A 17,058-nucleotide genomic window follows, 5' to 3' on the forward strand; every position below is an offset into this window, starting at 1 on the left:
TCAAGTTCTTGACCCTGTCACTGATCCTCAACCAGTTACCCAATTGCTATTCCCCACTGTTCCCCATTTCTATTCCAGGGCTAACCCATACAGTTAACCCATAAGCCCACAGCCCCTATCCTTGGCCTGTGCCCACCAGTCCTCTTTTACCCACCACCTGCAAACTGATCCCAGACAACACAGAAGAATGAGAGGGGATCTTATAGGAACATACAAAATTATGAAAGGGATAGATAAGATAGAGGCAGGAATGTTGTTTCCACTGGTAGGTGAGACTAGAACTGGGGAACATAGCCTCAAGATTCGGGGAGTAGATTGAGGATGGAGATGAGGAACTGCTTTTCCCAGAGAGTAGTGAATCTATGGAATTCTCTGCCCAGGGAAGCAGTAGAGGCTACCTCATTAAATATATTTAAGACACAGTTAGATTTTTGCATAGTAGGGGAATTAAGGGTTATGGGGGGAAAGGCGGGTAGGTGGAGCTGAGTCCACAGCTAGATCAGCCACAATCTTATTGAATGGGAGAGCAGGCTGGATGGGCCAGATGGCCTACTCCTGCTCCTATTTCTTATGTTCTTCATTTTCAATTTTTGAAAACTGCAACACAGCTGCTACTGAAATTTGCAGATTATCATGAACTAAATTATCTTCGTGTGTTTTTGAAAGTTCATTTTCTAAATAAACTGCATTGAATGGAAGCATTGTTACCTGTGCAACTGAAATTATAATGTAGCTTGTCCCAGTAGCAACATGTCAGTGATACCCAAGCACCACAATCTGGTGCGGCATTGAGTCCAATGTAGCAGAATGATAGCACGTATATTTGTGGAATCAGAAATGATTGTAGAAGTGGTTATTAAAAGTGAACAATTTTACCACATGTTAAAAAAATGTCATTCATTTTAAGCTTGATAATGAGTTTATTTTGACAGAAGACAAAACTTGGTATGGTGATACATACCACATGAAGCCCTCTTTATGTGCAGTCCACAAGCTGTGCAAATAAATGTTTTAGTAACTACACAATAGTTCTGTGGTGCAAACAAAATAACATAGTCATACAGTGAGAAATTAAACTAAGTGGCACTGAATGATAATAGTTACTTAGTAAACCCTTTTAATAGTTACCATCAATGTGATGACAATTAATATTGCTTCTCTGGTTATTAGTTCCTGTATTCCAACACTGTTCTGAAACAAAATAACACTTACACTGCAATGCATATCTAGAAACAGGTAAATACAAATATGATTCATTTTTATTGGATTTTTCTAAACACCATCTGGTATTAGTTACATTAAAAACATGAAGTTCAGTGAAATGCCCTAGATTTAAAAATACTGTAGAGCTGTTTTACTAGCTGAATCATTTGCTTTGCTCTTGATGCTGTAAAATATATTTTAAATAGATGAGGCAATCACAGTTGAGATCATGATTGTGCATAATACATGGTCTTTTACAAACAATATAAATATTAAATATTTTAATATTCTGTGATAGGAGAATTATTGGAGGAATGACTTTTCCATTGATTGAATGCCTTATCTTGTTTTTTCAATGTAATGTCTTATTTCCATTCACACAGTGAAGCCAACAAATGAAGCCTGAACAATACTTTACACAAATGTATTTGGAGGATTTGAATTTATAGGCCATGCAAGTTTTTTCTCTCTTGCTTCCCTGTCAAATGTTTCATATATTGTATCTTTAGTAATGGTTTTGGTGGGTGCAGGAATGTCAGTGATACCAACATAATTCTTTTTTGCCATCCTGGAACTGGTAGTGATGGTGTATGCATTGCTACGGTAACATTTCATTGATGACATGCAGAAAGTCTCCTTCATACCACGCCTGAAGTTTGCATTGAAGATTGAGTAGAGGCTGGGTTTAGATGCTGAAGAGCTAAAAGACACCAGTGCGATGGATAGAAAGAGTGCTGAACACCCTGTGTAATCCATCTGATCTGGTTGCCAGATCTGAACCACATAAAAAGGAAACCAAGACAACAAGAACAAACAATTTAACATCAAAAACATCTTGATTGTTTTGACCTTTGTTCTAGGTACAATGTTCATAGTTCTCCTTACGGTCCTGCCATCTGTACCTATTCTCCAAATGTATTTTATGACTTTTTGGTAAAATAGTATGATGAGGACAGATGGAATGAGAAATCCCAGCAAAAGGTGAACAGTGCCATAGATGACACCGCTCCAGGACTGGGGTAGGAACAAATTACAGGTACCTCCTTCTGTGCCATAGAAAAACAAAGTTGGAGATACAAATGCAGCGTCAAAAATCCAGGATGCTGCAATCATCTTCTTAGCCTTCTCCCTAGACACTTTGAAACTCAAAGGATATACAATGGTATAAAATCTGTCCACACAGATGGAGAGAAGGACATAAATCTGCACTCCAGGAGTAAGGTACTGAATGTACCTAACCAATTTGCACATGACATCCCCTAATAACCACCTCCCTGTGGTAAAATGCAAAAGGACAAAGGGAGTGCTGGCCACACTGATGAGCAAATCCGCTGAAGCCATAGACACCACAAAGTAATTGGTTGTTGATTGTGTCCTCCGACTCCTGTGGATTACAAGGCAAACAAGTGAGTTCCCAAACAATGCAATGAGCCAGATCACACCAAAAATAAAGCTGACAGCAACAATTTCCCCTGTCGTAAGTTCCTGAAATGTGGTATTATTCATTTCTCTCTGGTTCTGTCCATTGAGTTGTTCTCTACTATCTCCAGATGATGTGTTTAATACCTCAATGAAATTGCCCAAAGTTGTAGCTGTTGGAATTGTAATGGAGGATGTCATATTAAGATTCATTTCAGCTGACACCATATTCAAGTTTTATACTTAATCTAGGGATAAGAAGAAACACAAATTAGATATTATTCATTTGAACACTTCTCCTTTACATTTGACATGTTTAATACAACAGATTTCTAAAAGTGACTTTCAATTTAACATAAAAATAGCTGTATCTTAACTCCTTTTCTTTCCATCCTAATATTCAGCCGCATTTTGATGCAGTGAAGGGTGGAGTCAAAAGCATTGATTGTCATGTTAAAAAATTGTAATAATTGTAATAGTGCTTACCCCACTCTATAATAATGTTTGTGGTAGGTGTCATAGTCATAGAGTCAGACACATACAGCACAAAACAGGCCCTTTGTCCCACTGAGTCCACACCAACAATCAGTCATCCATTTAGGTTAATCCTACAATAGTCCTATTTTTATTCTCCCCATATTCTCATTGACTCTCCCCAGATCCTACCAGTCCACTTCACACAATGGGCAATTTATAGTGGCCAATTACACTACCAACCTGAGTGTGGGAGAAAAACCAAAGTGCCCACGAAAAATCCACATGGTAACAGAACATGCAGACTCCACATAGAAAGCACTAGAGGTCAGGATTGAACCATATCTCTGGTGCTATGAAGCAGCAGCTCTACTTGCTGTGCCACTGTGACATCTCTAAACTGCCATTAAAGCTAAACTGTGGGCAGCTGAAACTGATTGTGGCCATCCAATCCTAGCTGTACTGGAAGCAAAAAGACAATCTACTCAGACAACATCCAAACAAGTCCCCCTCAGTCTAAAGACATAGTGAAAATATAGGTGCTAACTGATCACCAGCATCTTCCACTGATCAGCACAGCTGGCAGAAGTAAACTGTGTGTGCAACTTCCAAACCACTTTCCCACACAGATATCTCGCACCAGCATTTGCAGGAAGTTACCTTAAGTATATAATGAGGCTATCTGCTAATATCAAATGTATGAAAACTGAGATTTGCAGGGTTTCCAGGTAGTGTGTTGGCCTTGAGATTGTTTTTAAATGTGGCTTTCTATTGGCTGCAATTAAACTGCTGCACATTTGATACTAATCTATTTTGAGATTTGTTTAATATTTCTTGACTACTTTCATTTAAAGTGATTGCAGACTCAAACTATGTTATTTGGTTTTCATCCATTCCAATTATAAATTGTTCTTCATCAACATTATATAGGCAGTGCAGCTATTCAACCAGATAATACACAGGTTAATACTTATTATATTACACCATTCTTTTCAGACTGGCAGATAGAGACCAGAATTAAACTACATTTTGATACACATTCTCTCCATCAAAAAAGACCTCTATCAATTCATGCAATCATACCTTAAAGCATCTCAGAGGGGAGCATTAAAAAGACTGTGTGCTAATTTTATAGAGTGACCAGGTTGTTTAGTTTTTCCACCAGAATTCTGTTCCACTCGGTACAAAATTCAAGCCATTTCCAAAACAGAGGCTGGGATCTAATCTGATATCATTTTGCAAGAATCTGAAACTGACAGTACAATTGGTTGGCCTGAATTAGTGTCATATTGTCTGAGTAGATTGTCTTCTTGTTTCCAGTACAGCCAGGATTGAGGGGCAGTAGCCATAACAGTCATCAATCAACTTCGAGGGCCTACTAAGAAGTTATGCAGATGCCAAATACCTGTGCAGGAATTAGTTATACTTCATTCTTATGAACAAATGTTTTGTTTCACTTGATAGAATTGACAATATAAAACTGGAGTCCAGATAATCATACTGGAAATCACATCTCAAATATATCTTTACTTTTTTTTTTGCTGTATTTTGATTTCTAACATTACCATGTTCTCTTTTGCTTCCATTGACAGTTGCACTTTTTGATATAAATTGATAAATCCAACCTCACTGAGTAATGTGTTTATTTAATGGGTAATGGTGTCATCTGACCTAATTATTGCATAACAAGAAACACTTTCATTTCTTACACCAATAAACAATGTTTTTGATTAAAACACCATTACGATGGTGATCTTCCAGGTGAGAATAAATAGCCTGCTTGAAAGGAAATCAATGTTTTCCATTTCTGTTACAGAAACTAAGAACTGTTTCCTCTTTCAGCCATAGCTTCAGCATCAAATAGAACAAATGAATGGTGACCTGGGAAAAAAATAGTCCAGCAGCAATCATTGTTAAAACATCTGGAGTATTTGATCTCATTAAGAAAAAAATGCATCTTTAGATGAAGTAATCTGGAATATTAGATTGAAATGTTAAATATGTTTAGTTCAATCTTTCATCCAGTGAAAACATGAAGCCATTTATTTTGTATAGCATGAATTGATAGGAGATAGTTATGCAGTTAGAAGGAGATGGGCTGGACGATGCAGCTCCTTAAGTAATTTAGACCTTCCCTATATGTCAATTGTTTTATACTCATTTATGCATTGTACTGTTCTCATGTTCTTAACTTGTTGCTGTCAGATGTTTCTAATAATCTAAACCCTTTCTACATCTCAAAACCAAAATGAGAGAATCACCTTAAAACTGTGAATTGAAAGCAGCTTAGTGATTAACAAAGTTTGAAGATGCTTAGCTGAAACTGCAATGTAAAATTTATTGGGGGGGGGGGTTTCTGCAGAACAAAAGATATGTTATAACATTTGAATGTCTTGAATCATAAGTAGACTCAGTGTTATATGGATTATGATTGAGGAATAAACTTGATTTTATGCACACAATGATCCGATAAACAGCAGCCAATATGCTTGCATAACCAACCTATCTGGGAAGTTATGTATCTGTAATGCCAAAAAGCATTGTAAACTGGGGCTAAATGCAAGATTATGAGATTCAGGGTAACTTTGGGAAATGGGTAATAAATTGTCTTAAGGGCAAGAACAAGACATACTGGTCAGATGACTCATAGTGGGGAAGCATTGTGTAGGCAGCACAGGAATTCAGTGTTTCTAATTTGCTAAATTCTGATTAGGACTACATCTTCTTTGCTTAATTTACTACGGTTTGGATTCAGAAACTGAATGCAAAGTAATTGTCTTGTAAATGTCAGTAAACAAGATGGATCAGTAGACTTGGTTTAGACAAACTACATGAGTGAATCCAAAAGTATAAGACAACATTTCATTTGAACAAATGTAATACCTAAAGATTAACCTGAAAGAAACTCAAAGGTTTTGGCAGATTCCAGGCTCCTGACCAGTAAATAGAAAACAATTCAAAACAATAGAATGTAAGCCATGATCAAATCTTGCGATTATGCGATCAACCACATCTTGAGAAATTCTTCCAGTTCTGGTGGCCAAAAACGGCAAAAACAGTACTTAGATGTTGAAGAGAAGATGTTAATGAATTATATTGAAAAGGTTTATTCAGAATATTATGTACTAAACTATATTGTTGGACAAGGGATTATTCAAATTGATAACTCTGGAGCTGATATCAGTAATTTTGATCAGGCAGAATGATGAAAATGAAATCATTTAAGAAATGAGAAAGCGGTGGGGACACGGGAGGTGAGGTCCTTCCGGAAGAACAATTAACACAGGTCAAACTAACAGAACCTCTTGGTCTGCTGGTGTCCTAATATGACGTTTTAAGAAAATATCCACCAAATAATTTACTTGTTATTCAACACAGAATTTACAAATCCTTAATATTTTAAACCTTATTTCGTTAAGATGTACGTTTATTAATACACATAATCAGAGAGAATTTTTAAAATTGGGAGGACGGTTATTGCCATTGTAGTCTTGTCACGTTCCTTATAAATCAATTTATTGCTGTGATACTGTTTGTTGTATTACATGAAACATCTCATTATTGAACAAAAATACCCCCGGGAGAGGAATGTTTGCATGTGGCGTCTGGAACAAATCACAGATCGGTGATTCACAGGTCCCGTAGTAATAATCATTCGGAGTAAATCATTAGCTAAGGAGCCCGCCCATATATGTACATTAACACAATATGATCGTGGAATTATTAAAAAGTTGTTGGCAATAACACGATAAATCGCTGAACACGTAAGCAATGATCGCAGATGTAAATGTATACTGTTGCATTGCTTTCCCTTACCTGGTCAATTGAAGAGCCCGCGATGTTTCAATTTAGTTTTAGATGACTTAAAAATCCTGTTTTTGTTTATTTGTGGGCATTGTCTTCTGCTTTTGATGAAGCAGACTCATTCTAAACTCATCAGAATACCTCTTTGCCTTTTCAAAAAGGCAATAAGCAATCAAAAAAAGGAAAATTGTATCCGTATTGACAATTGCAATTTTAAAAGCTCCTGGCTTAACGTGGTCAGTCTTGCTAGTGGGAAATTGGTTTCAGATCACTTTCATGGCCGAAGTCCTTGATACCCTGTAGCTATAACGCGAGGGACCTAAAGTCCAGAACCTAGGACGTGGAAGAAAGGGAATAACATGAAACTGCGGTTTCTTCAGCTAGTGGAAATTACAACTTCGAGATCACGTTCTCCTAGTGAGTCACAGGAACACAGATCGATTGAGAAGATGCGGTCAAGAATTGGCAGATTAATCGCGAGCTCATAACCGCTGATCTGTAGCAACTGTTACCACTTCCGATCAGGTATTTCATCCTAACCGATTACCATTGTTCATACCTCTCACCCGAAGAAGGATCCATCGTATCCAAAACGCTTTGTACTGTTTTTATTTTGTGATTCTTCGCACGGAGAAACAACTGCCTCCTGCAAGAACCTATCCTGGTTCCATTTACAGTTATAAAAGAACAAAAAAAGCAAAATTGTTCCCTAACTTGGTCAGTATATTTCTTTGTTAAACTGGAGAAACGCTTGGTTTTGGACAGACTTCTGCTCCCATAGTAAAATAGCTCAAATTATAGCAACCTGCCCAGATTGAGATGTTTATATTACCCCTCTACTACTACAACCCCAGTCTGCTAGGATTGCATACCTGCACTGGGCGCTCAACCCCGGCTCGGCTCCCCAGTGGGTTGCCCGTACGGCGAAAAGCTGTTACTCTGGATTGAAACAAGATGTCGGGGTATCCTGGCCAAAGCGCCGTTTTTCTCCCTTGCGTAGAAAACAGTCACGTGGGGAGATTGTCATGTGATTTTCCTCCCAGATTTATTAGAAGTTTTTTTTATATATTTATGTATTTCAGCAATGTAGTCCACTCATTTAGAAACAAAACAAAAACAGCAGATTCGGCCCGCTCAAAACTTTGTCTTTTCCATTTGAAACTATTTCAGCAGTCCTTGGAAATAATGTCAGGATTTTCACCTTGTTTTCACAATAGTTGTTCAGGACCACGGAGAGCTCATTCCATTTGAAGCCAATCTTCTCTTCGCGATCACTTCTCGCCCTGACATTGAACATAATGTGCGCACGGTCGTAAGGCGAAGGGTTAACAGCCCGAATTTGGCCGAAGGTGATTGGTTAAATGTCTTTGCACACGGTTAAACATATTCATGTAACATTGTTAGAATTAGCATAATACTAGGCAGGAAAAACGTGTTCTCAGAGATTAAACAGAAAATGCTAAGAATACTCGGATGGAAACATGTTTAATGTTTCAGGTCGAAGATCCAAGATCGATTCCCAGAGAATCTGCCTTGGATGAGTTCTACTCTTCTCGCGTCTGAGACGTTGTGAGTTCCGTAAATTAAAGATCATGATCCAGGTTGAGACTCGAGTACATTGCTGAGGATGTGCAGGACTACGTGAGGTGCCCTTTTTTGTTTGGAATCTGAAATTAAGATCGTCTTCCCGTGTGGACATGGGACGTAAGAACAGTAAGGGAATCTTTGGTATCCTGGCCTTCGGCTCACATCACTTAAGGGAACAGATATCTTGCCATTATTATTTTGCTGTTTGTAGACCACACTATGCATAAATTAGCTGCTGCCTTTCCTTCCATGTGTGACCCGAAACGTCGACTGTCATTTCCCTCCATAGATGCTGCCTAACCCGATGAGTTCCTCTAGCATCTTGGGTGTTACACTTCAAAATATAGTTCAGAGGCACAGTCCAAATTTATAAATTAAGGGATGTTTTATCTTTTGTTTAAAGTGTTAAAACACTAATGATATTACAGAAAAAGAGTTATTTGAACAAAACCTCTCCAAATAAGTAATGACATTAAAAATTACGCAAAGTCAAAGGTTTGTCAGTAAACGTTGCATAATTTATTTGAGCCCGCGGTCCGATAAAACATTAAAATGCAATGCATTGGCCAATTATTACCATTCCTTAAAGAATTTTCATTAACAGCGACCTGAAGCTGGGTATCAGCATTACATCTACACTTGCATTGATAAAATACAATGACCACGCTTTCTCGAGTACATGAAAATCAAATAACGGCAGATGCTGGCAATCTGAAATAAAAACAGAATATGCCGAAAAATCTCAGCAGGTCAGGCAGCATCTGTGGAAAGTCGAAGAGTTATGATGGAAGGTCTTGGACCTGAAACATTAACTTTCTCTTTCCACAGATGCTGCCTGACCTGCTGAGATTTTTTCCAGCCTTTTCTGCTTTTATACCACACCTTATACCTGTTTTGCTTTTCACTTGCATCATTCTATGAGTGATACATTAGAAAGCATGCTGTTTTGTCAGAACACACTCTTCCAGAATACTTTATTCGGTTCCTGTTTCATTAGCATCACAGGATTTCAATCGTTGATAACACTTATAAACCCGTTTTCTGTGTAGTAGTTGCAAATTATACAGACCAAATATAGATTAAATCGAGTGGTAGCCCCGCTTACTGGACGACTGATACCCTGGTTGCAGTGACGTGTTTGTTGCCAGGACTCCGTCTGATTGCTGAAGAGATGAGTCCTTTACTGATGGTCACCATGGGATCCTGGTAACTGTTGAGAACAGGACGGGAAGAGGACCAGCTGCAAGGCTATTCATTTGATTTCTAGAATAGAACCATATATCTCTGCTGCAAATAAATGAACCCGTTTTTGTTAATTATCGATAGTGGAGATTTTGTTTTCTTGAACTCAAGTACCTCTTGCATCTGTGAATGTTTTGTTTCATTGTGGACATTTAGTTTTGTTATTTTCAGAATCTGATTCCATATCATTAGCACAGACTTAAAGCGTAACGCGCGGCTCTAGGATTATAGAAACGTTGAGGTAATGCAGATACAGCGCCTTCCCCTTTTGCTTCATCGTCAGTCAGCAATGTTGATAGGTAAAAAGCTTGATTCTGTTTAGTTTTTGGTAGACGTGTTTCAGCAACATTGTTTACGGTGAATAATTTTGGACTAAAGACTACCTTGTTGCGTGTGAGATTTTGTTCCTAACATCAATTCATTGGGAACTGTTGACGACTGAACTGTTGGAGTCTGCTGCTTCCAGCCGACCAGCGCCATTTTTGGAAACAACCTACAGCTGAGTGCAGATGGCGAGGCATTTTAGTGTGATGTTAAGCACAGGAGAAGATCTTTCCCCCTCGGCACTTCTTTTTTTTTTGTACTCTGAAAGGTGTCGACTTAACTGTAAGAAATTTGTCCAGTGAACGCAAAGTGCAATTATAGCACTGCTAATAGTCTCAACTCGATTGAACGGCAGTTTGCAGAGCACTGTTACAAAGGGAAATGCAAAGAGCTGAGAAAACACAGAATAGAACGGAGGTCAGCCACAATGCAACGCTGTTCAAAATGAACAAAGATTAGACGGGAACGGCCATAACTGTAATTAATATCCCATATAAATTGTAGAACTATGCAGGTGGTTGACTAGACCACCTTTTAGAACACAGCTTCATTTGGTCTTAGAATTTAATTCCATCTGGTGGTAGGTGGAAAGGGGGTGACAGAACTTTTCGGGCACCGTGGCACACCAAATTACTTTCATGACCTCCGGATGCAAGTTAGAAGCAAACGTGACTGCCTTTTACGGAATTTGATGAATGAACTGCTTGAATGTTTCCATTTACAGCATTATTTATACAATATTTTCTCTAATTAGCATAAAATGTCAACATATCTTTTTATGACACATGCATACTTTTTCGAACCCAGCAAGATCACGCGTTTTCTTTGATCAATTCCGAAACTGTTTTAAATTACAAAGTGAATGCTACACCCGTCAATTATAACTTTGCAAATAAATCATAAATGTCCTGTATAAATGGATTACCACATCTTTGAAAATGCGTGCTTATCACTGAAATTTGGGACCACTGAAATTTGGAACAAAATGGTGAAAATTCCCATCAGTGTTTAACTTTCGAAAGGATAATTCCAGACGGAGACAATCATTGATCTGTTTCTAAAGCATGCTGTGTGCGCTGCGCTTCTAACCTCATAGACCATTGTCCCATGTAAGCGGCTTCAAAAGCTTTACAGAAATTCACCTAATCCTTGATTTACTTAAGATTTGTCATCTCTTCAAAGAACAACTTGGAGGTTTGCCAAACACCTGTTTCCCATAACTGTATTCTCGTCTCCCCCTATAGTTCACTATTTTATCAGGTGGCTCAATACTTATTCCTTCAGGATACAGCATTGCAGAATGATTGCATCCAAGAAGCAGACCATTCGGCCCGCTGAGTCCATACTGGCTCTAAGTAAGAGGAATCCAGTGAGTTTCACCCCACCCCATTTTTCTCCCCACAGTCCTCCAAATTCTTTCTTTTCCGATACTTATCCACTTTTTCTTTAAATGCTACAGTTGAATCTCAGGCACCTGTAGCTAATTACTCTATGTTAAAAAAAAGTTTTCCTCTTGTCACTTTTGGTTCTTTTGCCAGTCACCTTAATCCTGCATCTCCAACTTCTTGACACCAACATCAATGGTAACAATTTCTATTTACCCCCTCTACCTACTCCCTTAATGATTTTAAATGCCCCCATCAGATCTCACAACCTCTTATGTTCCAAGTCTGTGCATATAACATAGCTCTCTCATTCCTGAAATCGTCCCAGTAACTCTCTTCTACACAGTCTCCAAAGCCTTCAGATCATTTCTAAATGTGATGACCAAAAGTGGACATAATGCTCCAACTGTGGTCGAACTAGTGTTTTATGAAGATTCTTTATGTCTTCCTTGTGTTTATGCTTTATGCTTCAACTTGTAAAGCCAAGGATCTTGCATGCTGTTTTAACCTTTCAACCTGACCTGTCACTTTCAATGAACCACATAAAAAAGACGATTCAGTCACTATGTCTTAATGAGATTCTGTGCCTGAAATGTCAGGTCTTTCAATCCAGGGATGAATGTTAGAGGTGGATATCTCTAACTATCCCCATTAAACCATTTGACTGGAGGACCTCTACAACATATCCCCACAGCAACCACGGCCTCACTATATCACAGATACTCCCTTCATCCTATCCATCACCACACTCCCAACTTAAAACTAACTTCTTTCTCTCTTCCCCAATTCAGCCAAATGGTCTTTATCTTGGAATGTTAACTCTGTTTCCCTTTCTAAGTTTCCCCTCACCAACCACCCACCCCTTCCCCCTTATCTACAGCCGGAGTTAATAAATTTACTGGGACATTGGTCTCAGCCTAGTTCAAGTGAAGCCCTGTCTCAACTGTCTTCTCCGCAGATGTGTGGTGTTAAAAATGGAGAAAATTCACATTGATGCTCAAAGATTAGGTTATGGTAGATCAGCAGAATTGAGTAGATGGAGCTCTATTTGAGCTAGTGTACAACATTATGGGATAATAGATCCTGATGGGTATGAAGGAGGTCTGAACAAGATATAATTTATCAAAAAACCTTGATTTATTTCAACAAGGTTCCAATATAATAACTAATAGAATAGATGGTAGATTTATATACTGATATTATGGAGGTTGTGTGGTTTGATTATACAAATATCAGCCAAGAATTGTTCAACTTAGATGACTTCACTAATATTGTTACAAAGAATCTGATGAAAAATTTTATATGGAGGAACATTGCTTTCCATTACACTGGAATCTTATTTCATTTGGGATATAAACACAAACTATTTACTTTAAACTTTCAAGTACTTCCAACTTGGAAAAATAATCACAACAAATGACTGAAATGATACAGCAATGAGCTGGGAGGAATATCTAATTGCTTACATTTTTAAAAAGTTTAGCATAGATACAGTATATCCAGCAAAAATTCTTAATCATGTTTAATTTAAAGTTAACCAGTGATCACAAATAACTAGACACCAAAGAGAAAGCCACAACATATCATAAATATATCAATATTACAACCAGAACATTCTAAATTTACTGTAGGAATTGTTCATTTTTAAAAACTGTTTCACTGGAGTGTATCAAATCAGTTATTTTTGTAGAGTCTGTACAGAGTCTTTAAAAGAAAGATTATGATAGATGATATGGCAATAGCTAGGGTAATTTTTATTCAGGTGTCACATATTATGGATATCACATACCATCTCCATATTCATTGTTATCCTCTGAGGGAGCTGTTCAGATGTTCAAAAGACTTACAGTTAGCATTCTCCAAAATTGAAAATAAGGGACAAATTATTTCCCTACACCATTAATATACCATTTTTATGTTCCCAATAATATTTTTTGAATATCGATGAGACATACATATTTATAATTCCAAATTTAACATATTCTAATGTACAAGTGAAAAATAATGGTAATGTATTTAAAACATTGCTGATACACACAGCATTATTTTTATAGCTATTTTATTGAAGGTATTCCTGGAGCCATAAAATTCCAACATGCTTTGGTTCTATATGGTTTCTTTCCTGAACAGTGACAGTATAACCTGTAATGGCCGGTATTATTCTTGATTGATAGACTGCAGTATAGCTTTTTGGCATGCTTTTTATTTGGTTCCTTGAAGTGGTTCTCTATGCCCTCCCATTTCTGTTGCTTTTTTTTTGCAAGTAATCCAACAGTCTTGAGTGTCAAACTGTAGAGTTAGATCAGCAAAAAGGAATCTCTCATTGGTCAAAATGGCTCATGACAATTGAGATTGAGAATTTCCACATGTACTCATTTACTTCTGTGCCATCCCTTCAAAATAAACATAATTTTAAAACCAATCAAAGTAAAAGCATTTTGTTGTGCCTAAGCTGAATTTCCACACAAAAGGGAGCACTAAAGGCTGCACTAATTTGTAGTGAATAGAATAAGGAAGCATTTTATTTTGTTAATTAGAGTAACATAAATTGAAGTTAGCTGCATTCTCTGCAGTCTTCATTGCAGATTTTGTTCCAATAATTAATTATATGCATAAAATTTGTTAAGCCTTCATCATTGTCATGGATATCAAAGAGCATGGGGTGTTTTGCAGATTCTTCTTTTTTCTCTTTATAAGCAATCCCTCAGGATCAAGGATAACTTGTTCTCACTATCATTCTTTGGGCTCTGAAGTGTTTGACAAGGCCAGTGTGAGACCCACAGAGCTGCCACAGGTGAGAAAGGAGATGTTTGGTGGTGGTGGGGGGTAATATGGAAGGTGGGCTTTTGCATGCTCTTGGCTAAGAGATTCAGGTCACCCCATTTAAATGATAAATAGGCATAGTTTGCTTCTCTTGTATCAGTAATTGAATTGCAAATGAATATAAACACATCTAAACAATAAAAATCAAAAATACCTCAATGCTGTCTGCGATTGGTCATGGGTCAGGTATTCCCATGAATTGGTGACAATATTACATTGTTTTCAAAGAGGCTTTGAGAACATCCTTTAAGCATTTTCTTTGTCCTTCTTGGAAGCTCTTCTCATGACAGAGCTCAGAATAGAGTGCCTGTGCAGGGAGTTTGGTGTTGAGGATACAAATGATATGGCCTGCCCTTTGAAGCTGGCTGAATGTAATTAGACCTTTTATATTGGCCTGGAAGAGTGGTGACATTAGTTTCTTGCCAATTGATTTGGATGACTTTGCACAGTGCTCGTGGTATCCCTCAAGTTTATTGAGACACCAGCTTTTGATGGTCATGTCCCTGAAGAGCTGAGGAGGTCAGAGATCACTACTGTCTATTAAGCAATGGGCTTAGTGGTGGGTTTGAGGTCTTGATCTTCAAACAATCTGTTGCAATGGCTAAGTTACTCTATAGGATGAATGGGACTGTGTTCAACTTCTATCACCTCTATGCTAGAATAAACATCACTCCAACATCAATAATTATGCTGTGGTACAGAAAATATAAAAGTATTTGTGCACATTTGGAGGCCAAGTTCCATATCATCGATGACATGTTTATTGAAGCTTGTAAGAAAGTGGGTCCTACATTAGACATCTGCAAATCAAAGCTTGTCTATCAGCTTGACCCTACTGCACAACATTGCCATTCCCAACAGGCAATAGAAGTCCACAATGCAAACCAGGAGAGTACCTGCAGCGCATATTATAGATAGGACACACAGCAATCCCTGTGGAAAAAGTGGATCACCTTGGCAAAGGCTGACATCAATCCATAGATTAGTTTGGTAATGACATTTCTGCAATTGTAAGTCATACTATGTAAATTAAAAATAGTAATCATCTGTTTATCTTGTATGATCAGGAAGTAAGATTTTCAAGTAGTAATTGAGTTGCAAAAAACACGAACAGGCCTAAACAATAAAAAGTGGAAGCAAATTAGAGAGGCATCTGTATTAGAAGCCCAAGTGCATATTACTAATTTCAAAAAAATACATTGTACATTATGATATCCAGGAATATGCAGAACTAACTGGCATTGGTAGGGCATGCTCCTTGTATGTAATTACGTTAAGAATTTGCTCTTCCCCTATTTAACAGTATTTAGTGTTTTTATGTATACTAAGCAAACAATAACATTGCTTGTGACTAAGCTTAGTTCACCGTTAAATTAAACCAGCAGACACTCATTCACAATTGCTCTGCAACACAACTGGTGACAGTGTTATCTTGATCACAAAAAGCAGAACAAATCCATTCAGTCTTCACTCAGTCATTGTCAAAGTGATGGAAGTTGTGGTTGAGAGTTCCATCAAGTGGCACTTGCTCTCCATTGCAAGGCACTATTTGACTGAATGTGACAACATGGAACCCTGATAAAACTGAAGCCAGTGGGCAGCAAACATAAAACACTCTTATTCTTGGGATTGTACTGCACACAAAGGAGGTGGTTGTGATTGTTTGAAGTCAATCATCAGGACCCCAGGGCTTCTCTTCAAAGTTCCTCTGGACAGTGTCTTGGGCTCAGTCATTCTCTGCTGCTTCATCGATGATTTTCCTTCCATCACAAGGTCAGAAATGGAGTTTTTGCAGACTGCACAATGTTCAATTCTATTTCCAATGAATCAGTCCATGCCTGCATGTAGTAAGACCTAGGCAACTTTCAGGCATAGGCTGAAATGTAGCAAGTAACATTCATGCACAAAAATGCAAGGCAGTGACCATTCACGACAAGATAGAGTTTAACCCTTGACATTCAATTGGATTACCATCTCTGGGTTTCCCACCATCAATATCCTGGGAGTCACCATTGACCCGAAATTCAACTTGCCCAACCACAAACTGTGGCAAGTGGCTCACCTCCCGATACACCAAGGCCTTTCCACTATTAGGCACATCGGGAGCGTGATGGAATATTCTTCACTTGCCTGGATGAATGCAACTCCAACTATTGTCAAGAAACTTAAGAGCATCTAGGAAAAAAGCAGTCCACTTGACTGTTACCTGATATGTTACGCTAACATTTATTCCTTACACCACTGGCACACAGAGATTGCTTTGTGTCCCATATACAAAATGCATTGTAGTTACTCACCTGGGCTTCCCACACCTGTGACCTCTACGACCAAAAAGGACAAGGGCAGTAAGCACATGGGAACATCATACCTGGAGGTTCGCCTCTGAGTCACATGCCATTCTGCTTTGGGAATATACCAGCAGTCCTTCATTGTTGCTGGGTCTAATTCCTGAAACTCCATTCCCAACAGCACCTTGGGAGTACCTTCACCAATGTACTGCAGCAGTTCAAGATGATTACTCACTGCCATCTTCTCAAGTCAATTAAGGATGGGCAATTGGGGAACTTGCCTTCAGATGGTGGAAGGATAGTTCATACTCTGTTATTCTCTCTGATTTCAAGACATCCGTGTCCAGTGTCAGCTTATATTCTCACCCATTCTTTAATACAGACTCTTATTTGGTGGGTTTGGACAAAGATATGTATTGATGTAGGTTTCACTCTTGTGGAATACTGTGCCAGAGTTCCATACACTGGGCTGACCTGACATTGGCGTGCAGTGAAGAGAAGTCAGAAGT

General features: G+C 38.2%; 1 protein-coding gene across 3 annotated transcripts; it reads right to left on the reverse strand.

The window, feature by feature from the left end:
* Nucleotides 1-981: 981 nt before the first annotated feature.
* Nucleotides 982-7,861, reverse strand: gpr19 (G protein-coupled receptor 19). 3 transcript variants are annotated; one of them, XM_052030554.1, is made up of 3 exons: nt 7,773-7,861; nt 6,913-7,233; nt 982-2,870 (listed from the first exon to the last, which is right to left on the reverse strand). In XM_052030554.1, exon 3 carries the CDS (start codon nt 2,848-2,850, stop codon nt 1,618-1,620), a length of 1,233 nt encoding a protein of 410 aa, XP_051886514.1. In that variant the 5' UTR covers nt 2,851-2,870; nt 6,913-7,233; nt 7,773-7,861; the 3' UTR covers nt 982-1,617. The 3 variants fall into 3 exon arrangements, with proteins under 3 accessions (XP_051886514.1, XP_051886517.1, XP_051886515.1); XM_052030557.1 differs by lacking the exon at nt 6,913-7,233 and having other exon boundaries at nt 7,773-7,860; XM_052030555.1 differs by lacking the exons at nt 6,913-7,233; nt 7,773-7,861 and adding an exon at nt 3,340-3,452.
* Nucleotides 7,862-17,058: the final 9,197 nt, after the last annotated feature.

The sequence above is a fragment of the Pristis pectinata genome, chromosome 15, assembly GCF_009764475.1.
Source record: "Pristis pectinata isolate sPriPec2 chromosome 15, sPriPec2.1.pri, whole genome shotgun sequence".
In the NCBI taxonomy this organism is placed as follows: Eukaryota; Metazoa; Chordata; class Chondrichthyes; order Rhinopristiformes; family Pristidae; genus Pristis; species Pristis pectinata.

What these genes read in the sequence shown, in the direction of transcription:
- gpr19 (XM_052030554.1), bottom strand. Translation starts at nt 2,850, where the DNA reads ATGGTGTCAGCTGAAATGAATCTTAATATGACATCCTCCATTACAATT.